Here is an 18,049-nt window from a genome sequence, read left to right as displayed (position 1 = left end):
GACTACAGCCCCCTCAGCATCGACGGGGCACCGGTTGAGAGAGTCAACAGCTTCAAGTACCTCGGAGCCCACATATCCGAGGACTTGACATGGACCATACACATTAACAGTGTGGTGAAGAAGGCACGACAACGCCTCTACTTCCTCAGGCGCCTAAGGAAGTTCCAAGTCAGCCAGAAGATCCTTAAGAACTTCTACTCATGTACAATAGAGAGCATCTTGACCGGCAACATCACCTCCTGGTTTGGGAATAGCACTGCAAAAGACCAAAGCAGACTACAAAGAGTGACACGTTCAGCCGAACGCACAATTGGAGGGGGGCTCCCCACCCTCCAGAACATTTACTACAAGCGTTGCAAGGGGAAGGCTAAGAGAATTATTAAGGACTCGAGCCACCCGAACAACTGCCTCTTTGAACTGCTGCCGTCAGGCAAGCGATACAGGAGTCTCAAGGCGAGCACAGAAAGACTCAGAAGTAGCTTCTATCCCCAGGCCATCAGGCTGCTAAACGAACAATGAATGAACACTACACAACAACAACCACCAAACACACATAGCACACACATCCACACGCACACACTCACTTTAAACAAACACACTGTAGCACCCACTACACACACTTTATAGCACACACCCACTTTAAACAAACACACTGTAGCACCCACTCCCCACACTTTATATTTATGGATGAAGGATTGCACTACAACTCGTACACCTTACTGTAAATTGTACCTAAAATTGTACCTCATCCCATTTCTGCTTTGCACTAGATAGTACTGTACATTAGTACACTGCATAGTATTGTGTATTGTATATTATATGGTAACTCAGAACATTGTACATATGTCTATACCGAACAACTGTGACCTCATTTTCTTCTTCTAAATTCATGCTATATTATGTTATTATGTTATTTGATACTATCTTGTCTAGCACAGTCTCTGGAGCGTAACAGTAAGAAGCATTTTGTATGAAAGTATTCTGTACTTCTGTATGACAACTATTAAAGAACTTGAACTTGAACTTGACATATACATGGTAGTAGTAGTATCTAAGGTAAAAAGAAATGTATTAAAATAAATAAAGCTAAGAACAACTGTCTGTATGTCTGTCTGTCTGTCTGTCTACCACTCTGTCTATATGTCTATCTATTCCTCTGTCTCTCTGTCTGTCTGTCTGTCTGTCTGTCTATTTCTCTGTCTGTCTGTCTGTCTGTCTGTCTGTCTGTCTGTCTGTCTGTCTGTCTGTCTGTCTGTCTGTCTGTCTGTCTGTCTGTCTATTTCTCTGTCTGTCTGTCTGTCTGTCTGTCTGTCTGTCTGTCTGTCTGTCTGTCTGTCTGTCTATTTCTCTGTCTGTCTGTCTGTCTGTCTGTCTGTCTGTCTGTCTGTCTGTCTGTCTGTCTGTCTGTCTGTCTGTCTGTCTGTCTGTCTGTCTGTCTGTCTGTCTGTCTGTCTGTCTGTCTGTCTGTCTGTCTGTCTATTTCTCTGTATGTCTGTCTGTCTGTCTGTCTGTCTATTTCTCTGTATGTCTGTGGCACATGCTCCTCCTGGTTGTAATGATGCGAGCCCAGACCATCACTATGGCAACAGAGTAAATATAGAGGGAAACGTGACATTGATGCTGTTGAGTAACCATGGCGCCCGCTGGGGCATGACGTGGGGTACTTTATCTCTCTCTATCTCTCTCTCTCTTTCTCTCTCTGTCTCTCTCCATCTCTCCCTCTTTCTCTCACACACATAGTCAGTAATGTTTTCTAGGAGGTTGTTTACAATGGTTTAATGTTTGTGTCTGTTCCCTCTAGACCTTTCACTCACACCCATACACACACACACACACACACACACACACACACACACACACACACACACACACACACACAAACACACACACACACAAACACACACACACACACACACGCTAATGGTTGTATCAGTAGGTGATTCATTCTCTCTCTGTCTCTGTCTGTCTGTGTCACACACACACACACACACACACACACACACACACACACACACACACACACACACACACACACACACACACACACACACAACATACACACACACACACACACAAGCACACACACAGTTCTGCCAGTTGAGTTGTGTTGTAGCATTAATGAAGACTGTGTTGAGTCTCAGAGGTCTATTTACTGACTGACCTCTCTCTCTCGCAAGCTCTATTTCTGCCCTGCATAGAGCACACACACACACACACACACACACACACACACACACACACACACACACACACACACACACACACACACACACACACACACACACACACACACACACACACACACACACACACACACACACACACACACACACACACACACACACACACACACTTGAAATGTGACTCTGTAGTAGGGCTGGGCAGTTCATTTGAATCATGATTTTAATTTTTAGATTCCCATGATCACGAAAACAAGATAATCAAGATATGAATTGAAAATAAAATATTTTTGTCTCGTGTTATAAATGCAGTGCATGGTTCCTTCCCATCGGTGCGCTCTGCCCCTCCCGCCCTCAAGGTGCGCTCTGCCCCTCCCGCCCTCAAGGTGCGCTCTGCCCCTCCCGCCCTCGAGCCCAAACAGTAGTTTCAGCTAGTGTTGAGAGGGGGGAAAGTGCTATGGTGTGTTTCTCCAGATATTTTGAAACGTCTTTGGTAACTTGTAGAAGACGACAGAAAGGCTGCCTTTGATCGAGAAGAAAGGTAAAACTAATGACTAAATTAGTTCTCAATTTAGTGTTCTAAATGTTCTCAAATCAATGATTAATCGTGTTTAATCATCGTGATTTCAATATCAATCTAAGTAATCATGATTATGATTTTCCCCATAATCGAGCAGCCCTGCTGTGTGGTTTAAGATGTGGCCGATCCTACTTAACCTCTTAACAACCACTTTCCAGCCCTTATTTAAGGTTGATTAAAGGTTAACACCTTCTTGAGATCAAGTGTACAAAAAATCTGAGCAAATGAACAAAGGGCAGATGATTTACAGGGGTTTTTGTAGATACAGTACTGAATTTTGCATTCAATGTGAAATATGAATATACTGTAGAATATCAGGCCTATAAATTACCTTATTATGGCCAAGTCATACATCTATGGATCGCACCAAATCTCCTCTTTCCAATGGCAACCGGATTGAGACGTGTTTTTTTTTTGCTAGACGTTCAGAGAAAGGTAAAGAAACAATATACGTTGTATTTTATGGCAATAGTGTTGAGGTTTGTTCGACCCGTGAGATATAAACACAAAGATCACGTCAATATCTGCGGCTGCAGCTTTGACTGCAGCTGGTGTGAGCTGCGTAGTGTAGTTTTATGAGATTTCGACATCCATCGAAAGCCCTGGCTCTCCTCTTTCTTATTAGGACTACAACGATTTCATGACGCCGTCATGTCCTCGGGTTTAAATCATCCAGTTTCCAATGCAATGCGCGGATATGTTTATAAGCTCATATTTCACTAATAACACTTAAAATCATTGGTAAACAAACGTAATGCTGAAAAGATACACTTTGACTGCTGTTTTGATAGGGTTAGGGTCTTTACTCTTGGCTACATTTGAAAAAGAAACGCATACAGACTGTATTGATCTATTTGTGATGTGAAATAAATCTCGGCCCGGTACCGGTTCCGATCGGGCATAAGAGGTTAACAACCACTTTCCAGCCCACACTTAAGGTTGATTAAAGGAGCGATTGCTCTACTAACCTCTTAGCAACCACTTTCCAACCCTTACTTAAGGTTGATTAAAGGAGCGATCTTCTAGCCTCTTAATAACCACTTTACAGACCTTACTTAAAGTTGGTTAAAGGAGCAGCCATAAAATACAACGTATATTGTTTCTTTACCTTTCTGTGAACGTCTAGAAATTTGTTCGCAAATCTGGTGAAACATGGCGGAGCTATGGACATTATACAAAAGTAACTGTACTTACAGTAGATCTCATTCACGGCCTTTGCTGCCCTGTAACGGGTGCCTGGTGGTACTAAATCCAGATTTAACTCCATAATAAGGTATTTTTTTTTTTTTTTACCTTTATTTTACCAGGTAGTCACTTGAGATCAAAGATCTCTTTTTCGAGCAAGACCTGGTTCGAAAAACCCCTGTATATCATCTGCCCTTATTTGCTTAAATTTTTTGTACACTTGATCTATAGGGCGATATGGCCTCTAAATGATATCGCGATATTTTTTGGCCATATCACGATACACGATATATATCGCGATATTTTGACATTTCCTCTAAAGCACTTAAAAATTCTTGATTTAACCCTTTGATGCATACAGTCACGCTAATATGATGATTATAATAAGTCCCTGCAACATATGTTTGCATTATTAAACCATGAAGATGCTTTAAAAAATTATTAAATGAAAATGTACTAAGAGTAGTCTACTGACACACTAATAAAAAAAATTATTTACATCTAAGACAATTTATATAAAAACTCTTGGGTTTTGCACAGTACTGTGTTTTCTATCCACTTTAGCCAAACACACATATATATATATACACACTACTGTGAGAAAATAATAATCACACACAAAGGGATAATGACTTATAGCGGACTTAATGATTTTAGAATATTTTAGATAATGAAATGAAATTTTTATATCATCAACTATCCAGTTAGTATTTATACTGTAACGTTTGGCTACTTTAAATCATTGAATGTAGAGAGAGAGAGAGAGAGAGAGAGAGAGAGTGAGGGCGAGAACGCGCGAGAGAGCCAGCTCTCCCTCTGGTTTTGTTCTAGGTTTGCATTTTGATCGTCTAAGCTGCCGTAAGTGATGTCACACTCTAATGTAAACAGGAAGAGTTTAACACACTGAGATGGAAACTGGATGATATAAAGAAACGAATAACCAATAAATATGAAGTTGATATTTAAACTTCTGTTGTCAAGCGTCGTCAATATAACCCACCCCCTTTCCTCATGAATGGAACTAGTGTCGTGGAGTCCGCTTTGAGCGTTTTCCAGGGTTAGCATCTAACGCTAGTTAGCTTAGCCTAGTCATCATGGATAACTTGGTTAGCAGCTAACATTAGCCCATTGCTTGCGTCAATTAAATTGCATGTCATTAAAGGTCCGCGCCGGTCTGTCTAATGAAATTACAATTGCATGTCATTAAAGGTCCCCGCCGGTCTGTCTAATGAAATTACAATTGCATGTCATTAAAGGTCCGCGCTGGTCTGTCTAATGAAATTACAATTGCATGTCATTTAAGGTCCGTGCCGGTCTGTCTAATGAAATGAGAGGACAGCTCTGCGCTAAAGCAAGTCTCATCTCAGCCGCGACGTGACAACATATACTCGATGTTCATGATATAGTAATTTACTACATCTCATGTAGAACAAGCCGCGATACATCGAGTATACTGCTGGATGAGCTCAGTGGCAATTGTCCATGTCTGGTCAATGTTAGCATGGTGTTATCTTCCATCTTACCTGTGCAACTGTATAGGTTAAAGTAATGTCACATCTTACCTGTGCAACGTATAGGTTAAAGTAATGTCACATCTTACCTGTGCAACTGTATAGGTTAAAGTAATGTCACATCTTACCTGTGCAACTGTATAGGTTAAAGTAATGTCACATCTTACCTGTGCAACTGTATAGGTTAAAGTAATGTCACATCTTACCTGTGCAACTGTATAGGTTAAAGTAATGTCACATCTTACCTGTGCAACGGTATAGGTTAAAGTAATGTCACATCTTACCTGTGCAACTGTATAGGTTAAAGTAATGTCACATCTTACCTGTGCAACTGTATAGGTTAAAGTAATGTCACATCTTACCTGTGCAACTGTATAGGTTAAAGTAATGTCACATCTTACCTGTGCAACTGTATAGGTTAAAGTAATGTCACATCTTACCTGTGCAACTGTATAGGTTAAAGTAATGTCACATCTTACCTGTGCAACTGTATAGGTTAAAGTAATGTCACATCTTACCTGTGCAATGGTATAGGTTAAAGTGATGATGTCACACTACTTTTACATGTTTTTAATTTTATGTGTCTATGTTATGTCTATGTGATGTATCTTTACGATGTCTGTATGATGCATGTCTGAACACTTCGTCCGTCCCCCGTCCCCCCTACAAGGACCACAATGGAAATAAGCTCTGAGCGTGTTTGTGTCAATCCTTGGCAGTATTCCAGACATGTGCTTCTGTCACATGTTTATTTATATATTGTCAAAATAAAGTCAAGTCAAGTTATTCACCATCAAAATAATTTATATTCTCCTTTGGTTCATTACAATTTACTCAGGCATAGTAACAGACACAATGTTTCTGACACTGGGAATACATTCCCTGAGGTCCATAGATGTCCCTAGATACCAAGAACATGCAAATGGACCTTGTAGAAATGGAGCAATGTACTTTTAGACGCATTTTCTGAGAATATGGCTAGGGCTTAAGAGGTTACGGTTGATTAAAGGAGCGATTGCTCTACAAAACTGATTTTTTTTTCTTTTTCGACTCATTTTAGCATTTTAGATCTGCCGCTCTCATTACGACCAAACCATACAACCTACTGTACATTACCCAGGGGGCCGTGCTCGGTCCTGTCTTTGGAATCAGATCGTAATTGAAGACAGCGCAGGCTAAACCACATACAAACAAATGCAGGCCGGCTGAAATGAGGATATAATTGGAAGGGTCATGCATACACACATTCACACCAGGGAGCTGCCCAGTATACAACCATAGTACGACAGAACCCTTTCACCCAGACAGCCTTGGCCAGTAAGGCGGCCACAGATAAAAACACGTCTTAGATCACATGAGTTGTGTAGCTGACTGTAGCCGTAGCTCGTCTGTGGGCTGAGCACCTGTTGTTTTTCTCGACCAAGAGTGACAAGACCAAAGACAAAAACATCGGCCTCTGGAGAGTGATACAGAAGCACTTTGGTAGCGGACGACCAGTTCCCTCAGAGAAAATAAAAACATCCATATCTCTGTGGACAGTACAGTGAGTTATCATATTTCAATATGACCATAAACCCAGTGTAAACAGAACACATGTTGCTGCCGCATGAGAGCGGGGTAAATGTCACGCGTTGTCATGGAAAACAAGGTCTCTTATTATTAAATTATCTCTTTGAATTGACTAATGACTAACGTTCTAACGCTCACTCAGTCGTAGTGTTTGTTAGTGGTTGTTAGATACAGTTCAGCCTGGCATATGAAATGACGCACACTGCTGCTGGAACGAGGACAGAGCTTTGTTCACCAGGCTCTTTAGAAACAGCTTCAGTGACGGTCGAATCAATCAATGCTGTCATATCTAAGGCCCCCCATCCACGACTCTGTGAAAACAACAGAGATTTAGGTCACTGAAAATGGAGCATTTAGAAAACGCCCTCCAGAGTGGACATTTCTTTTAAACTCAGTTTTGTCTGTATACGTGTGGACCGGTAAAACGGAGCTTAAATGGATATTTTTCCTGTAATCAGGACCATGGAGAGATCCCTGCAGCCTGCCATCGGGTCTGTTCATGTGAGCATGTTTGCGTTGTTCTTGTGCGGACGGTGAGAAAGGGTGAACATTTATTTTATTGAAATATCTGTGTGTGGGCGTGGCCTAAGCCTTGTTGTTTAATTTACCAAGCAGCCTTTGCAGTAGCTAAAAATAGCAAAGCCCGGGTTTGTTTTGGCTAAGACTCCTCCATGAGATGTTCTATTTCTACAGATACAGAACAATGGCATAGAGAAGGTTCTAACATACAGAACCATGGAATAGAGAAGGTTCTAACATACAGAACAGTGACATAGAGAAGGTTCTAACATACAGAACAGTGACATAGAGAAGGTTCTAACATACAGAACCATGGAATAGAGAAGGTTCTAACATACAGAACAGTGACATAGTGAAGGTTCTAACATACAGAACAGTGACATAGAGAAGGTTCTAACATACAGAACCATGGAATAGAGAAGGTTCTAACATACAGAACAGTGACATAGAGAAGGTTCTAACATACAGAACCATGGAATAGAGAAGGTTCTAACATACAGAACAGTGACATAGAGAAGGTTCTAGCATACAGAACAGTGACATAGAGAAGGTTCTAACATACAGAACAGTGGAATAGAAAAGGTTCTAACATACAGAACAGTGACATAGAGAAGGTTCTAACATACAGAACAGTGACATAGAGAAGGTTCTAACATACAGAACAGTGACATAGAGAAGGTTATCCTACCTTTGGGTTGAGAACCAGTTGCTGCTCGTCAAAATGTAGCAACGCCAGAGAGTTGGACTCTGAGTTGTTGACAAAGATCTGCAGGCACGGATACAGAGAGGTGCCCTTACAGTCTGTACCACATGTAAACACACACTCAAACATCTCCTCTGGCCTCAGGACAGACACCACCTGAGGAAAACAGAGGAACAACTTCATTCATGAGATTAAGTTAATTAACCTAAAACACATGTTCAAATATCTCTCTAGTTCTCAGAGAGAAGGATACATAAAGAGAGGAGAAGAGGGGAGAGGAGAGGAGAAGAGAGTTGAGGCGGGGAGAGGAGAGGAGAGGGGAGGAGAGGGGAGGTGGAGAGAGGAGAGGAGAGGGGAGGAGAGGAGAGGGGGGAGAGGAGAGGAGAGGAGAGAAGAGAGGCGGGGAGAGGAGAGGAGAGGAGAGGTGGAGAGAGGAGAGGAGAGGGGAGGAGAGGAGAGGGGGGAGAGGAGAGGAGAGGAGAGAAGAGAGGCGGGGAGAGGAGAGGAGAGAAGAGAAGAGAAGAGAAGAGAAGAGAAGAGAAGAGAAGAGAAGAGAAGAGAAGAGAAGAGAAGAGAAGAGAAGAGAAGAGAAGAGAAGCAGTGGCGTCGCGTGGGTAAAATAACAGGGGAAGCCAAAAAAAAATTATTAAAAAAAAAATTATTAAATATTTTTATTACTTTTTTTTTTTTTTTTTTTAAGTCAAACAATCACCATGTACACTACAGTATGGCTCGGCGGCCAGTCAAACTTTCTTTTTATTTATTTAACAGATTGCAGAATGGGTACAATACAGTACGGCTCAATACACACAATTGTATAAGGGGATGCAGACCAGAGAAAGACGTTTGTCTTGTTTACATCAGGGTCATTAATACTGCTGGAGCATTGGTTCATTTTTGGTCCGATTTTTCCTTGCACGATTTTGCGCGCCGCGTGGGCGCAAATTCGGAAAAGTTTCTGCACGCCGAGAGGTCCCCATGGATTTAATCTCGTGAGGATCGGAGCAATATTCGGCCCGTGGGAACAGTTACGGGTTAATACAATGTTCAGAGTGCAGAGGGGAAAATATGCTGAGTGTTTTCCTCACAGCCCCGTTTTAAACTTTTAGGGTGTGGCAGTCAGCTCGAATCTGATTGGTTAGGATCGGATTTGGACTCTATAATGCTGGAAGCCTGGAGAAAGAGACCTACCCCCTGCCTCTCTCCTATACTAGCATCAGTGAGCACAGTGAGTCTGACAGTGTGTTAGAGGGAGTGAGAAGGAGAAGAGGGAGACATTTAAAAAAAAAAAAAAAAATTATAACACAGATGCACAGATGAAAAAGAATGTAAACTATATTATCTTTTTTTTTTTTTTTTTTTTTTTTTTCATATTTCATATTTGATATTAATTCATATTTTAATATTAGGGAGGCATGGCTTCCGTTGGCTTCCATAAGGATTCGCCACTGAAGAGAAGAGAAGAGAAGAGAAGAGAAGAGAAGAGAAGAGAAGAGAAGAGAAGAGAAGAGAAGAGAAGAGAAGAGAAGAGAAGAGAAGAGAAGAGAAGAGAAGAGCCTCAGATGCATAACATGAACCTGTAACAATACACTCATACACAACAATAACACCTCTGGGAAGCATTAGAGCAGTGAGCTGACTGTGTCCTGTGTGTGCTTTATGTCAATATGAAAGGCTTCCTGTTAGATCAGGAGAGAGCTGGTTGTAAAGGTCTTGACAGAAAGGATACTGTATCTCCTGGGTGATACAGCAGAGACAGAACTGGGACGGAATACATGACCCGTCTGAAAAATCTGACCCGTTTACCACGGCCTTGGAGAGCAGCGTGTTCTGTAGTTACAGCAATTTTAAACTAATTTACCAGATTGAGGCACGGCTGATTAATTATCTCTATAGGTGGCCAAAGCCTCGGAAGGTGTTAATTTTGGCTGAGTCAAACGTCATAATAATAATAATAATAATAATAATAATAATAATAATAATAATAATAATAATAATAATAATAATAATAATAATAATAATAATAATAATAATAATAATAATAATAATAATAATAATAATAATAATAATAATAATAATAATAATAATAATAATAATAATAATAATAATAATAATAATAATAATAATAATAATAATAATAATAATAATAATAATAATAATAATAATAATAATAATAATAATAATAATAATAATAATAATAATAATAATAATAATAGATTCAATTTGTACCGCACTTTATATTTGTGAGAATCTCAAAGTGCTACAGGAGATAAAGATAAAAAGTTAAATGAATAAAACAATTAAAATGAATAAAACAACCAATGAAATGGAAGAACATAAAAGTAAAATAAAATAAAATAATAATAAAATGAATAGAAGTAAAAATAAAAGTAAAAGAAAAATTCAGGCAAAAGGTTTTTAGGCCCCTTTTAAAAGCACAAAACAAACACATAAGCTCTATCGTCATGATATAATGACACATAGCTCTATCGTCATGATGTCATAATGACACATAGCTCTATCGTCATGAGGACACATCAGCTCTATCGTCATGATGTCATAATGACACATAGCTCTATCGTCATGAGGACACATCAGCTCTATCGTCATGATGTCATAATGACACATAGCTCTATCGTCATGAGGACACATCAGCTCTATCGTCATGATGTCATAATGACACATAGCTCTATCGTCATGAGGACACATCAGCTCTATCGTCATGATGTCATAATGACACATAGCTCTATCGTCATGATGTCATAATGACACATAGCTCTATCGTCATGAGGACACATCAGCTCTATCGTCATGATGTCATAATGACACATAGCTCTATCGTCATGATGTCATAATGACACATCAGCTCTATCGTCATGATGTCATAATGACACATAGCTCTATCGTCATGAGGACACATCAGCTCTATCGTCATGATGTCATAATGACACATAGCTCTATCGTCATGAGGACACATCAGCTCTATCGTCATGATGTCATAATGACACATAGCTCTATCGTCATGGGGACACATCAGCTCTATCGTCATGATGTCATAATGACACATAGCTCTATCGTCATGAGGACACATCAGCTCTATCGTCATGATGTCATAATGACACATAGCTCTATCGTCATGAGGACACATCAGCTCTATCGTCATGATGTCATAATGACACATAGCTCTATCGTCATGTCATAATGACACATAGCTCTATCCTCACTCAAATTAGAAGGGTAGTTTAGATTTTCTGACACTTCAACTCTCAATCAGCTTCACGAGATTCACACGTGATCTAACCGGCAACCTTTGGAAAACTATGAACTTTGGTGGACGATCGGGATTTGATTTGATTTTATTAGGGATCCCCATTAGCTGGTGCGATAGCAACCAGCTAGTCTTCCTGGGGTCCACACACAAAAAAACTAGTGCTGTCAGGCGATTAAAAAAATTAATCTAATTAATTACAGGATTTGTAATTAATTAATCTAATTAATCGCATTTTAATCGCATAACCATTTTATGCCTGATATTCTATATTATATAATCATATTTCAAATTGCATGTGTCCGGATGGCAGAATTCAGTACTGTATCTACAAAACCTTCTGTTTAATCATCTTCCATCTATTAATTTGCTTAGATTTTTCAGGTCTGGTCAATTTGAGCATGGTGTTATTCACAGTCAAAGATACAAAAAAAATTATTGATATTCTCATTTGGTTCATTACAATTTACTCAAAATAAAATTTTCATTCAATCAATCACCGCGCAGATTGATTGATTGAATGAAAATGTTATTAACAGATTGCAGAATGGGTACAATACAGTACGGCACACAATTGTTAAGGGGATGCAGACCAGGGTGCAACTTGCACCGTGCAATCCATTCTTTGTGGATCTAGCCCACAGTATTTCTGACACTGGGAATACATTCCCTGAGATTCATAGATGTCCCTAGAATCAGATACCAAGAACATGCAAATGGACCATATTAAAAAATAAAAAAGTCTGTAAATGTGTATTCTACATTCTTATGGAATGAATGAGATACAAAAAAAATATTATTAAAAAAAAAAAAAAAAAAAAAAAACTTTTTTTTTGTAATTAATTTTGAGTTAATTTTCATAACGCGATAATTTGCTGTGTAATTAATTAATCTAATTAACGCGATAAACTGACAGCCCTAAAAAAAACATACAAAAACAATCACTATTGCAAAAACAAAATTATTAAAAGTCAGTACACACAATGCATAATGAACCTACTGTAACAATTAAGATAGCTAAAATTACATTAGTGTAAAACAAAAACAAAAAATTACTTTACAGTGTTAAAAACAATTTAAAAACAATTTAAGATTCTTTTTAAAGGTGAATCTACTGTAAATGCAGCAGAGGTTCCGAGGCAGGCCATTCCAAAGAGTTAATGCTCTAAAAATAAAAGATCTCCCCAAAGCGCTGGTTCTAGGACTTGGCAATTCAAGCTGCCCACTACTGGAACCTCTAGTGTAATGCTCGTGCACAGTATTACTAAAAACAATCTGATTATGTATAAAAACAGGAGTTTTACTGCTCATGACCAACTTGAACAGCACAAGTATATTAAAAGACAATCTATTTTCAACGTTAAGCCAAGAGAGGCGGGCATGCATACGGCTCACATTAGACCTTAGTGAGCAGCCCAGTACCAACCGTGCTGCCCTGTTCGGGACCACCTGGAGCTTCCTGAGGTCACCACTGGCAGCAGATGACCACATCGCAGAGCAATAGTCAAGATGACATAAAACTAAACTTTGCACTATCTGACATAAAAGGGAACGGGCAACAAAAGAAGCACATTTCCTGGAAATACCAATTGCTCTTCCCATTTTTAAAACAATATAATTAATTAATATGCTGAGACCAAGACAGAGTGCAATCCAGCATCACTCCAAGGAGTTTAGTACTTTCAACTTGTTGAACTGCTGAATTACACAAGTTTAAATGAAGAAATACGTACAGACCAGATGAATACAGCAGAGAGAGGGGGGTGGAGAAAGAGAGAGAGAGAGAGAGAGAGAGAGAGAGAGAGAGAGAGAGAGAGAGAGAGAGAGAGAGAGAGAGAGAGAGAGACACAGACACAGACACAGACACAGTCACAGACACAGACAGACAGACAGACAGATAGACAGACAGACAGACAGACAGACAGACAGACAGACAGACAGACAGACAGACAGACAGACAGACAGACAGACAGACAGACAGACAGACAGACAGACAGACAGACAGACAGACAGACAGACAGACAGACAGACAGACAGACAGATTGTGAGGATTGGTCCGATTCCGCACGCTTCAAGGTACCAATTACCTTTGCGCACCTGAAGTGAGTTCTAATCAGCTCGGTGGAGCCCTTATATACTCTGGTGTTCCTAACGTTCTGTGTCGGGTCGTTTTGGGCTTACCACTAGCTGCTGCTTGTTTTCCTCCCGTGCTGTACCTCGTCTGTTTTTCTCCAGGACGTCTATGGAGGTCGCCGCTGTTGCTATTCTCTGCCATCCGTTGGATCTCTGCCTCGTAGACCGCTTTGCGCAATTGCGCCTTGGTGAGTTTTGGAACGTACTTTTTTTCTCGCATTTTCCTGGACTCGGGACCTTTCTGTTTTTTGTGTGTTTGGGTAACACTGAAGAGGAGCCGCTTGTGTTGTTACTGACTCAGCTAAACAATACTGGACTGCCTCGTTTGCCATACGCCCGTTTGTTGACATTTCTCTCTCCCTCTGTTCCTTCCCGAGCGGACCTCCAAGTAGCTGCAGAGCCGCAGAGTCAGAGGCGCAACGCTACAGTGCCGTCTCTGCTCTGAGCCGAGCTGCAGAGCCGCAGAGCCTACTCTGCCCAAGAACATTTCTCCCCTTGTGCTTTTGTTGTTTTCGCTCATTTCTGTTTTGTAAATAAATACGCCCTGGTTTTTGGCTAACTCTGAACTACCTGTCTGTGCCGTGCTATTGGGGTTGGTGACAAACCATAACACAGACAGACAGACAGACAGACAGACAGACAGACAGACAGACAGACAGACAGACAGACAGACAGACAGACAGACAGACAGACAGACAGACAGACAGACAGACAGACAGACAGACAGACAGACAGACAGACAGACAGACAGACAAACAGAGATAGTGGGAGAGAGAGACAGACAGAGAGAGGGGGAGAGAGAGAGAGTGAGGGAGAGAGATGGGGGAGAGGAAGGGAGGGAGGGAGAGAGGGAGAGAGGGAGGGGGAGAGAGAGAGAGGGGAGAGAGAGCAAGAGCGAGAGACGGGGAGAAAGAGAGGGAGAGAGAGATGGAGAGAGATATAGAGCACGAGAGAGAGGGGGAGAGAGAGGGAAAGAGAGAAAGATGGGGAGATATAGAGAGCAAGAGAGGGAGAGAGAGAGAGCAACAGAGAGGGGGGCAGTGAGTGTAAGTGATTGCGTTGTAGGTGTAATATATATATGGTTTCTACATTAAAAGGTTACCATGAGGCAGAGGACAGACTTGTAGACTAATATCTCCCTATGCCATGGGTGGTGTAGTTCCAACACCCTTCGGTTGACAGGTAGGATGTCCCAGAAGACACAGGTTTAAACCAGTGAGAGGTTTACTGGGTGGTTTACTGCTCTCAGACACATCCAAAACACATTCGGGAAAATTAAAAAAAGAACAGGAGTGGTTCTTGTATAGTAAATAGATGGATATAGCAAGATAGCATAGGGATATATAGTATAACTGTATATTGTATAGTATAATTGTATAGTAGTGTACATAAGACCCAGTGCCTCGTCCGTAGCTAACACTGTATCGCAGGACCTTAGCATGTTTTTTACCATGCTTTTTGTAAACTTTATGTACATTATACCTGTTATGTCTTATTCTTATTACTTGTATTATTGCACAATCGCTGCGGGCATGACCACCCGCATTTCACTGTATGCTTGCATGCCGTGACAAATAAAACTCTTGACTTGACTTCATTTAGTTTAATTGACTTCACTGATTAATTATACAGCTCAATGAAAAAATGCCTTGTCTTATAGGAACTGCTACCTTATCATTTAATTGAGCTGTAATTAACACAACACAAGGATTCAATGTCCCCCGATGACATCACCACAGAGGCCATATTCAAACTCAGTTAGGCTACTCTCAATAACTGTCAAACTAAAAGAATGTGTGCTGTTTTCAATGTGTGAGATCATGTGCGAAATAAATCGGAATTGGTGAAGGGCCCCTTTAAATGACTTATTTTAAATATATTTTATATATATAATTATAAAAAAGGAAAACAAAACTAATCTTGAGTTTCCGACCCCCCAGTGAGCTAACCATGGATAAATCCAAAAAAAGGAAAGTCTGAGGAAAATAGAGGGTTTAATTCAGCGTGGACAGATTAATTTGCTTTCACGACTAATGATGCAGGCTTACCTGTATGCCTGATATGTGGTGCGAAATTTGCGAACAACGAAAAATGTACTTTTTTTATAGATTTTCCACAAATAAGGGAAGGACTCAAATAGAGCTGCATAGTTCAGGGTTTTATTTCAAAGTAGGTCTACAGATGCCAGTGTTTTTTCTCCTTTTCTGTGTTTTATTTTAAAGTAGGTCTACACAGCCAGTATTTTTTCAATCAACATTTTTCTTTTTGTTGCTTTATTATAATTCCATTAATGCAACAAACTGTGTGCTATAAGTATAAAGTATAATACATCGCAAATTACTTTGGGTATGCAATTGTCAGGCGTTTTATGCTAAATGTGGGGTATGCTTGGGGATATATAAAACATTATACACTGTGTTATCTTCATTTTAAGGGTAAATAGGTTGTGCGGCTCCCTGAGCATTTTATTTTGTGGGAGGGGGGAAAAGTGGCTCTTTTGATAGTAAAGGTTGCTGACCCCTGAACTAGACAGACATAAAATTAGCAGAATAAAAGCAGAGAGAGAGAGGGGGGGAGAGAGTAGTATTAGTAGTAGTAGTAGTAGTAGTAGTAGTAGTAGTAGTAGTAGTAGTAGTAGTAGTAGTAGTATAGTAGTAGTATAGTAGTATAGTAGTAGTAGTAGTAGTAGTAGTAATAGTAGTAGTAGTAGTAGTAGTAGTAGTAGTAGTAGTAGTAGTAGTAGTAGTAGTAGTAGTAGTAGTAGTAGTAGTAGTAGTAGTAGTAGTAATAGTAGTAGTAGTAGTAGTAGTAGTATAGTAGTAGTAGTAGTAGTAGTAATAGTAGTAGTAGTAGTAGTAGTAGTAGTAGTAGTAGTAGTAGTAGTAGTAGTAGTAGTAGTAGTAGTAGTAGTAGTAGTAGTAGTAGTAGTAGTAGTAGTAGTAGTAGTAGCAGCAGTAGTAGTAGTAGTAGTAGTAGTAGTAGTAGTAGTAGTAGTAGTAGTAGTAGTAGTAGTAGTAGTAGTAGTAGTAGTAGTAGTAGTAGCAGCAGTAGTAGTAGTAGTAGTAGTAGTAGTAGTATTAGTAGTAATAGTAGTAGTAGTAGTAGTAGTAGTAGTAGTAGTAGTAGCAGCAGTAGTAGTAGTAGTAGTAGTAGTAGTAGTAGTAGTAGTAGTAGTAGTAGTAGTAGTAGTAGTAGTAGTAGTAGTAGTAGTAGTAGTAGTAGTAGTAGTAGTAGTAGTAGTAGTAGTAGTAGTAGTAGTAGTAGTAGTAGCAGTAGTAGCAGTAGTAATAGTATAGTATAGTAATAATAGTAGGTCCTCACCGTGCAGTTGGCCGGCTTGCTCTGCATGCTCTGCAGTGTGGGGCTCAGCCAACAGAAGCCCAGGATGAACAGACTCAGGACCCCGCAGGCGACGAGGAACAAGCCCAGCCGGATGCTCCTGTCCTCGGCCTCAGAGTACTCGTAGCTCACCCGGATCCTCCCCATCGTCATATCCAAGCGGCAGTCAGCTGGACCCCTCTAGCCCGGCATGAGGGAGGAGAGGTGGGGAGGAGGAGAGAGGAGGATACAGCGGTCGGAACGTGGAGACAGCGTGTGTGTGTGTGTGTGTGTGTGTGTGTGTGAGAGAGAGAGAGAGAGAGAGAGAGAGAGAGAGAGAGAGAGAGAGAGAGAGAGAGAGAGAGAGAGAGAGAGAGAGAGAGAGAGAGAGAGAGAGGTAGAGATAGAAATGAAGGAGTACGGAGGAGGAGAAAGTGTAGATGTGGAGAGGGGAGGAGAGTGATAGATATAAAGAGAGGGGAGGGTGTACTGTAAATAGAGGGTGTGAATGTGTGATGGTGCCGCCTGCTTTTCAATTAGAAGAATCAATTTGGTATCTCTCACTTTCCCCTTCCTCTCTCTCCCTCCCCCTTTCTTTCTCCCCTCCCCATCTCCCTCTCTCTCTCTCAACTTGGAAAGCAGCTGCTCTACTCCCTCGTGCCACGGCCCTGCCCTCCTCCTCCTCCTCTTCCTCCACCACCAGTCACCATGCACGAGTGTACCATCGACGACCCCGCCCTCTCCTCCTTCCTTGCGCTCTACGCCGGGCTGGTAGAGCGGGAGTAGCCATGCAAACCTGCCAACGGTTTGCGGCGCCACTCGTTGCGAGCGGGTCTGAGAGATGTGACATGGGCTAGAGATAAGCCTCTTAGCTGAAACAAGCGCACGCATCTCTCTCTCTCTCTCTCTCTCTCTCTCTCTCTCTCTCTCTCTCTCTCTCTCTCTCTCTCTCTCTCTCTCCCTTTCTCCCATCTCTAGTCTCAATTAAATACAATTAAAAAAAAAATGTATCCACTTTTTCTCCTTATTTTTCTATTTTTCTCCCATCCCAATTTCGTATTTCCAATTCTCCCCTCCCCTGTC

At 40.7% G+C, this 18,049-nt stretch overlaps 1 protein-coding gene across 1 annotated transcript in view; it reads right to left on the bottom strand.

The window, feature by feature from the left end:
• LOC311241357 (calcium-activated potassium channel subunit beta-4-like) overlaps nt 1–17,134 on the bottom strand; it is a gene marked incomplete at both ends in the record, with an annotated part of 74,309 nt that extends 57,175 nt beyond the window's left edge. Inside the window, 2 exons of the mRNA XM_084330144.1 lie at nt 8,233–8,403; nt 16,970–17,134. Coding sequence (XP_084186270.1) covers nt 8,233–8,403; nt 16,970–17,134 — 336 coding nt within the window. The remainder of the gene's footprint in view (nt 1–8,232; nt 8,404–16,969) is intronic.
• Nucleotides 17,135–18,049: the final 915 nt, after the last annotated feature.

This window comes from Notolepis coatsorum (genome assembly GCF_963971535.1).
Source record: "Notolepis coatsorum genome assembly, chromosome: 15".
Classification (NCBI taxonomy): domain Eukaryota; kingdom Metazoa; phylum Chordata; class Actinopteri; order Aulopiformes; family Paralepididae; genus Notolepis; species Notolepis coatsorum.
The sequence above is the reverse complement of the archived record's forward strand: the minus strand, read 5'-3'. Positions and strand labels throughout refer to the sequence as shown.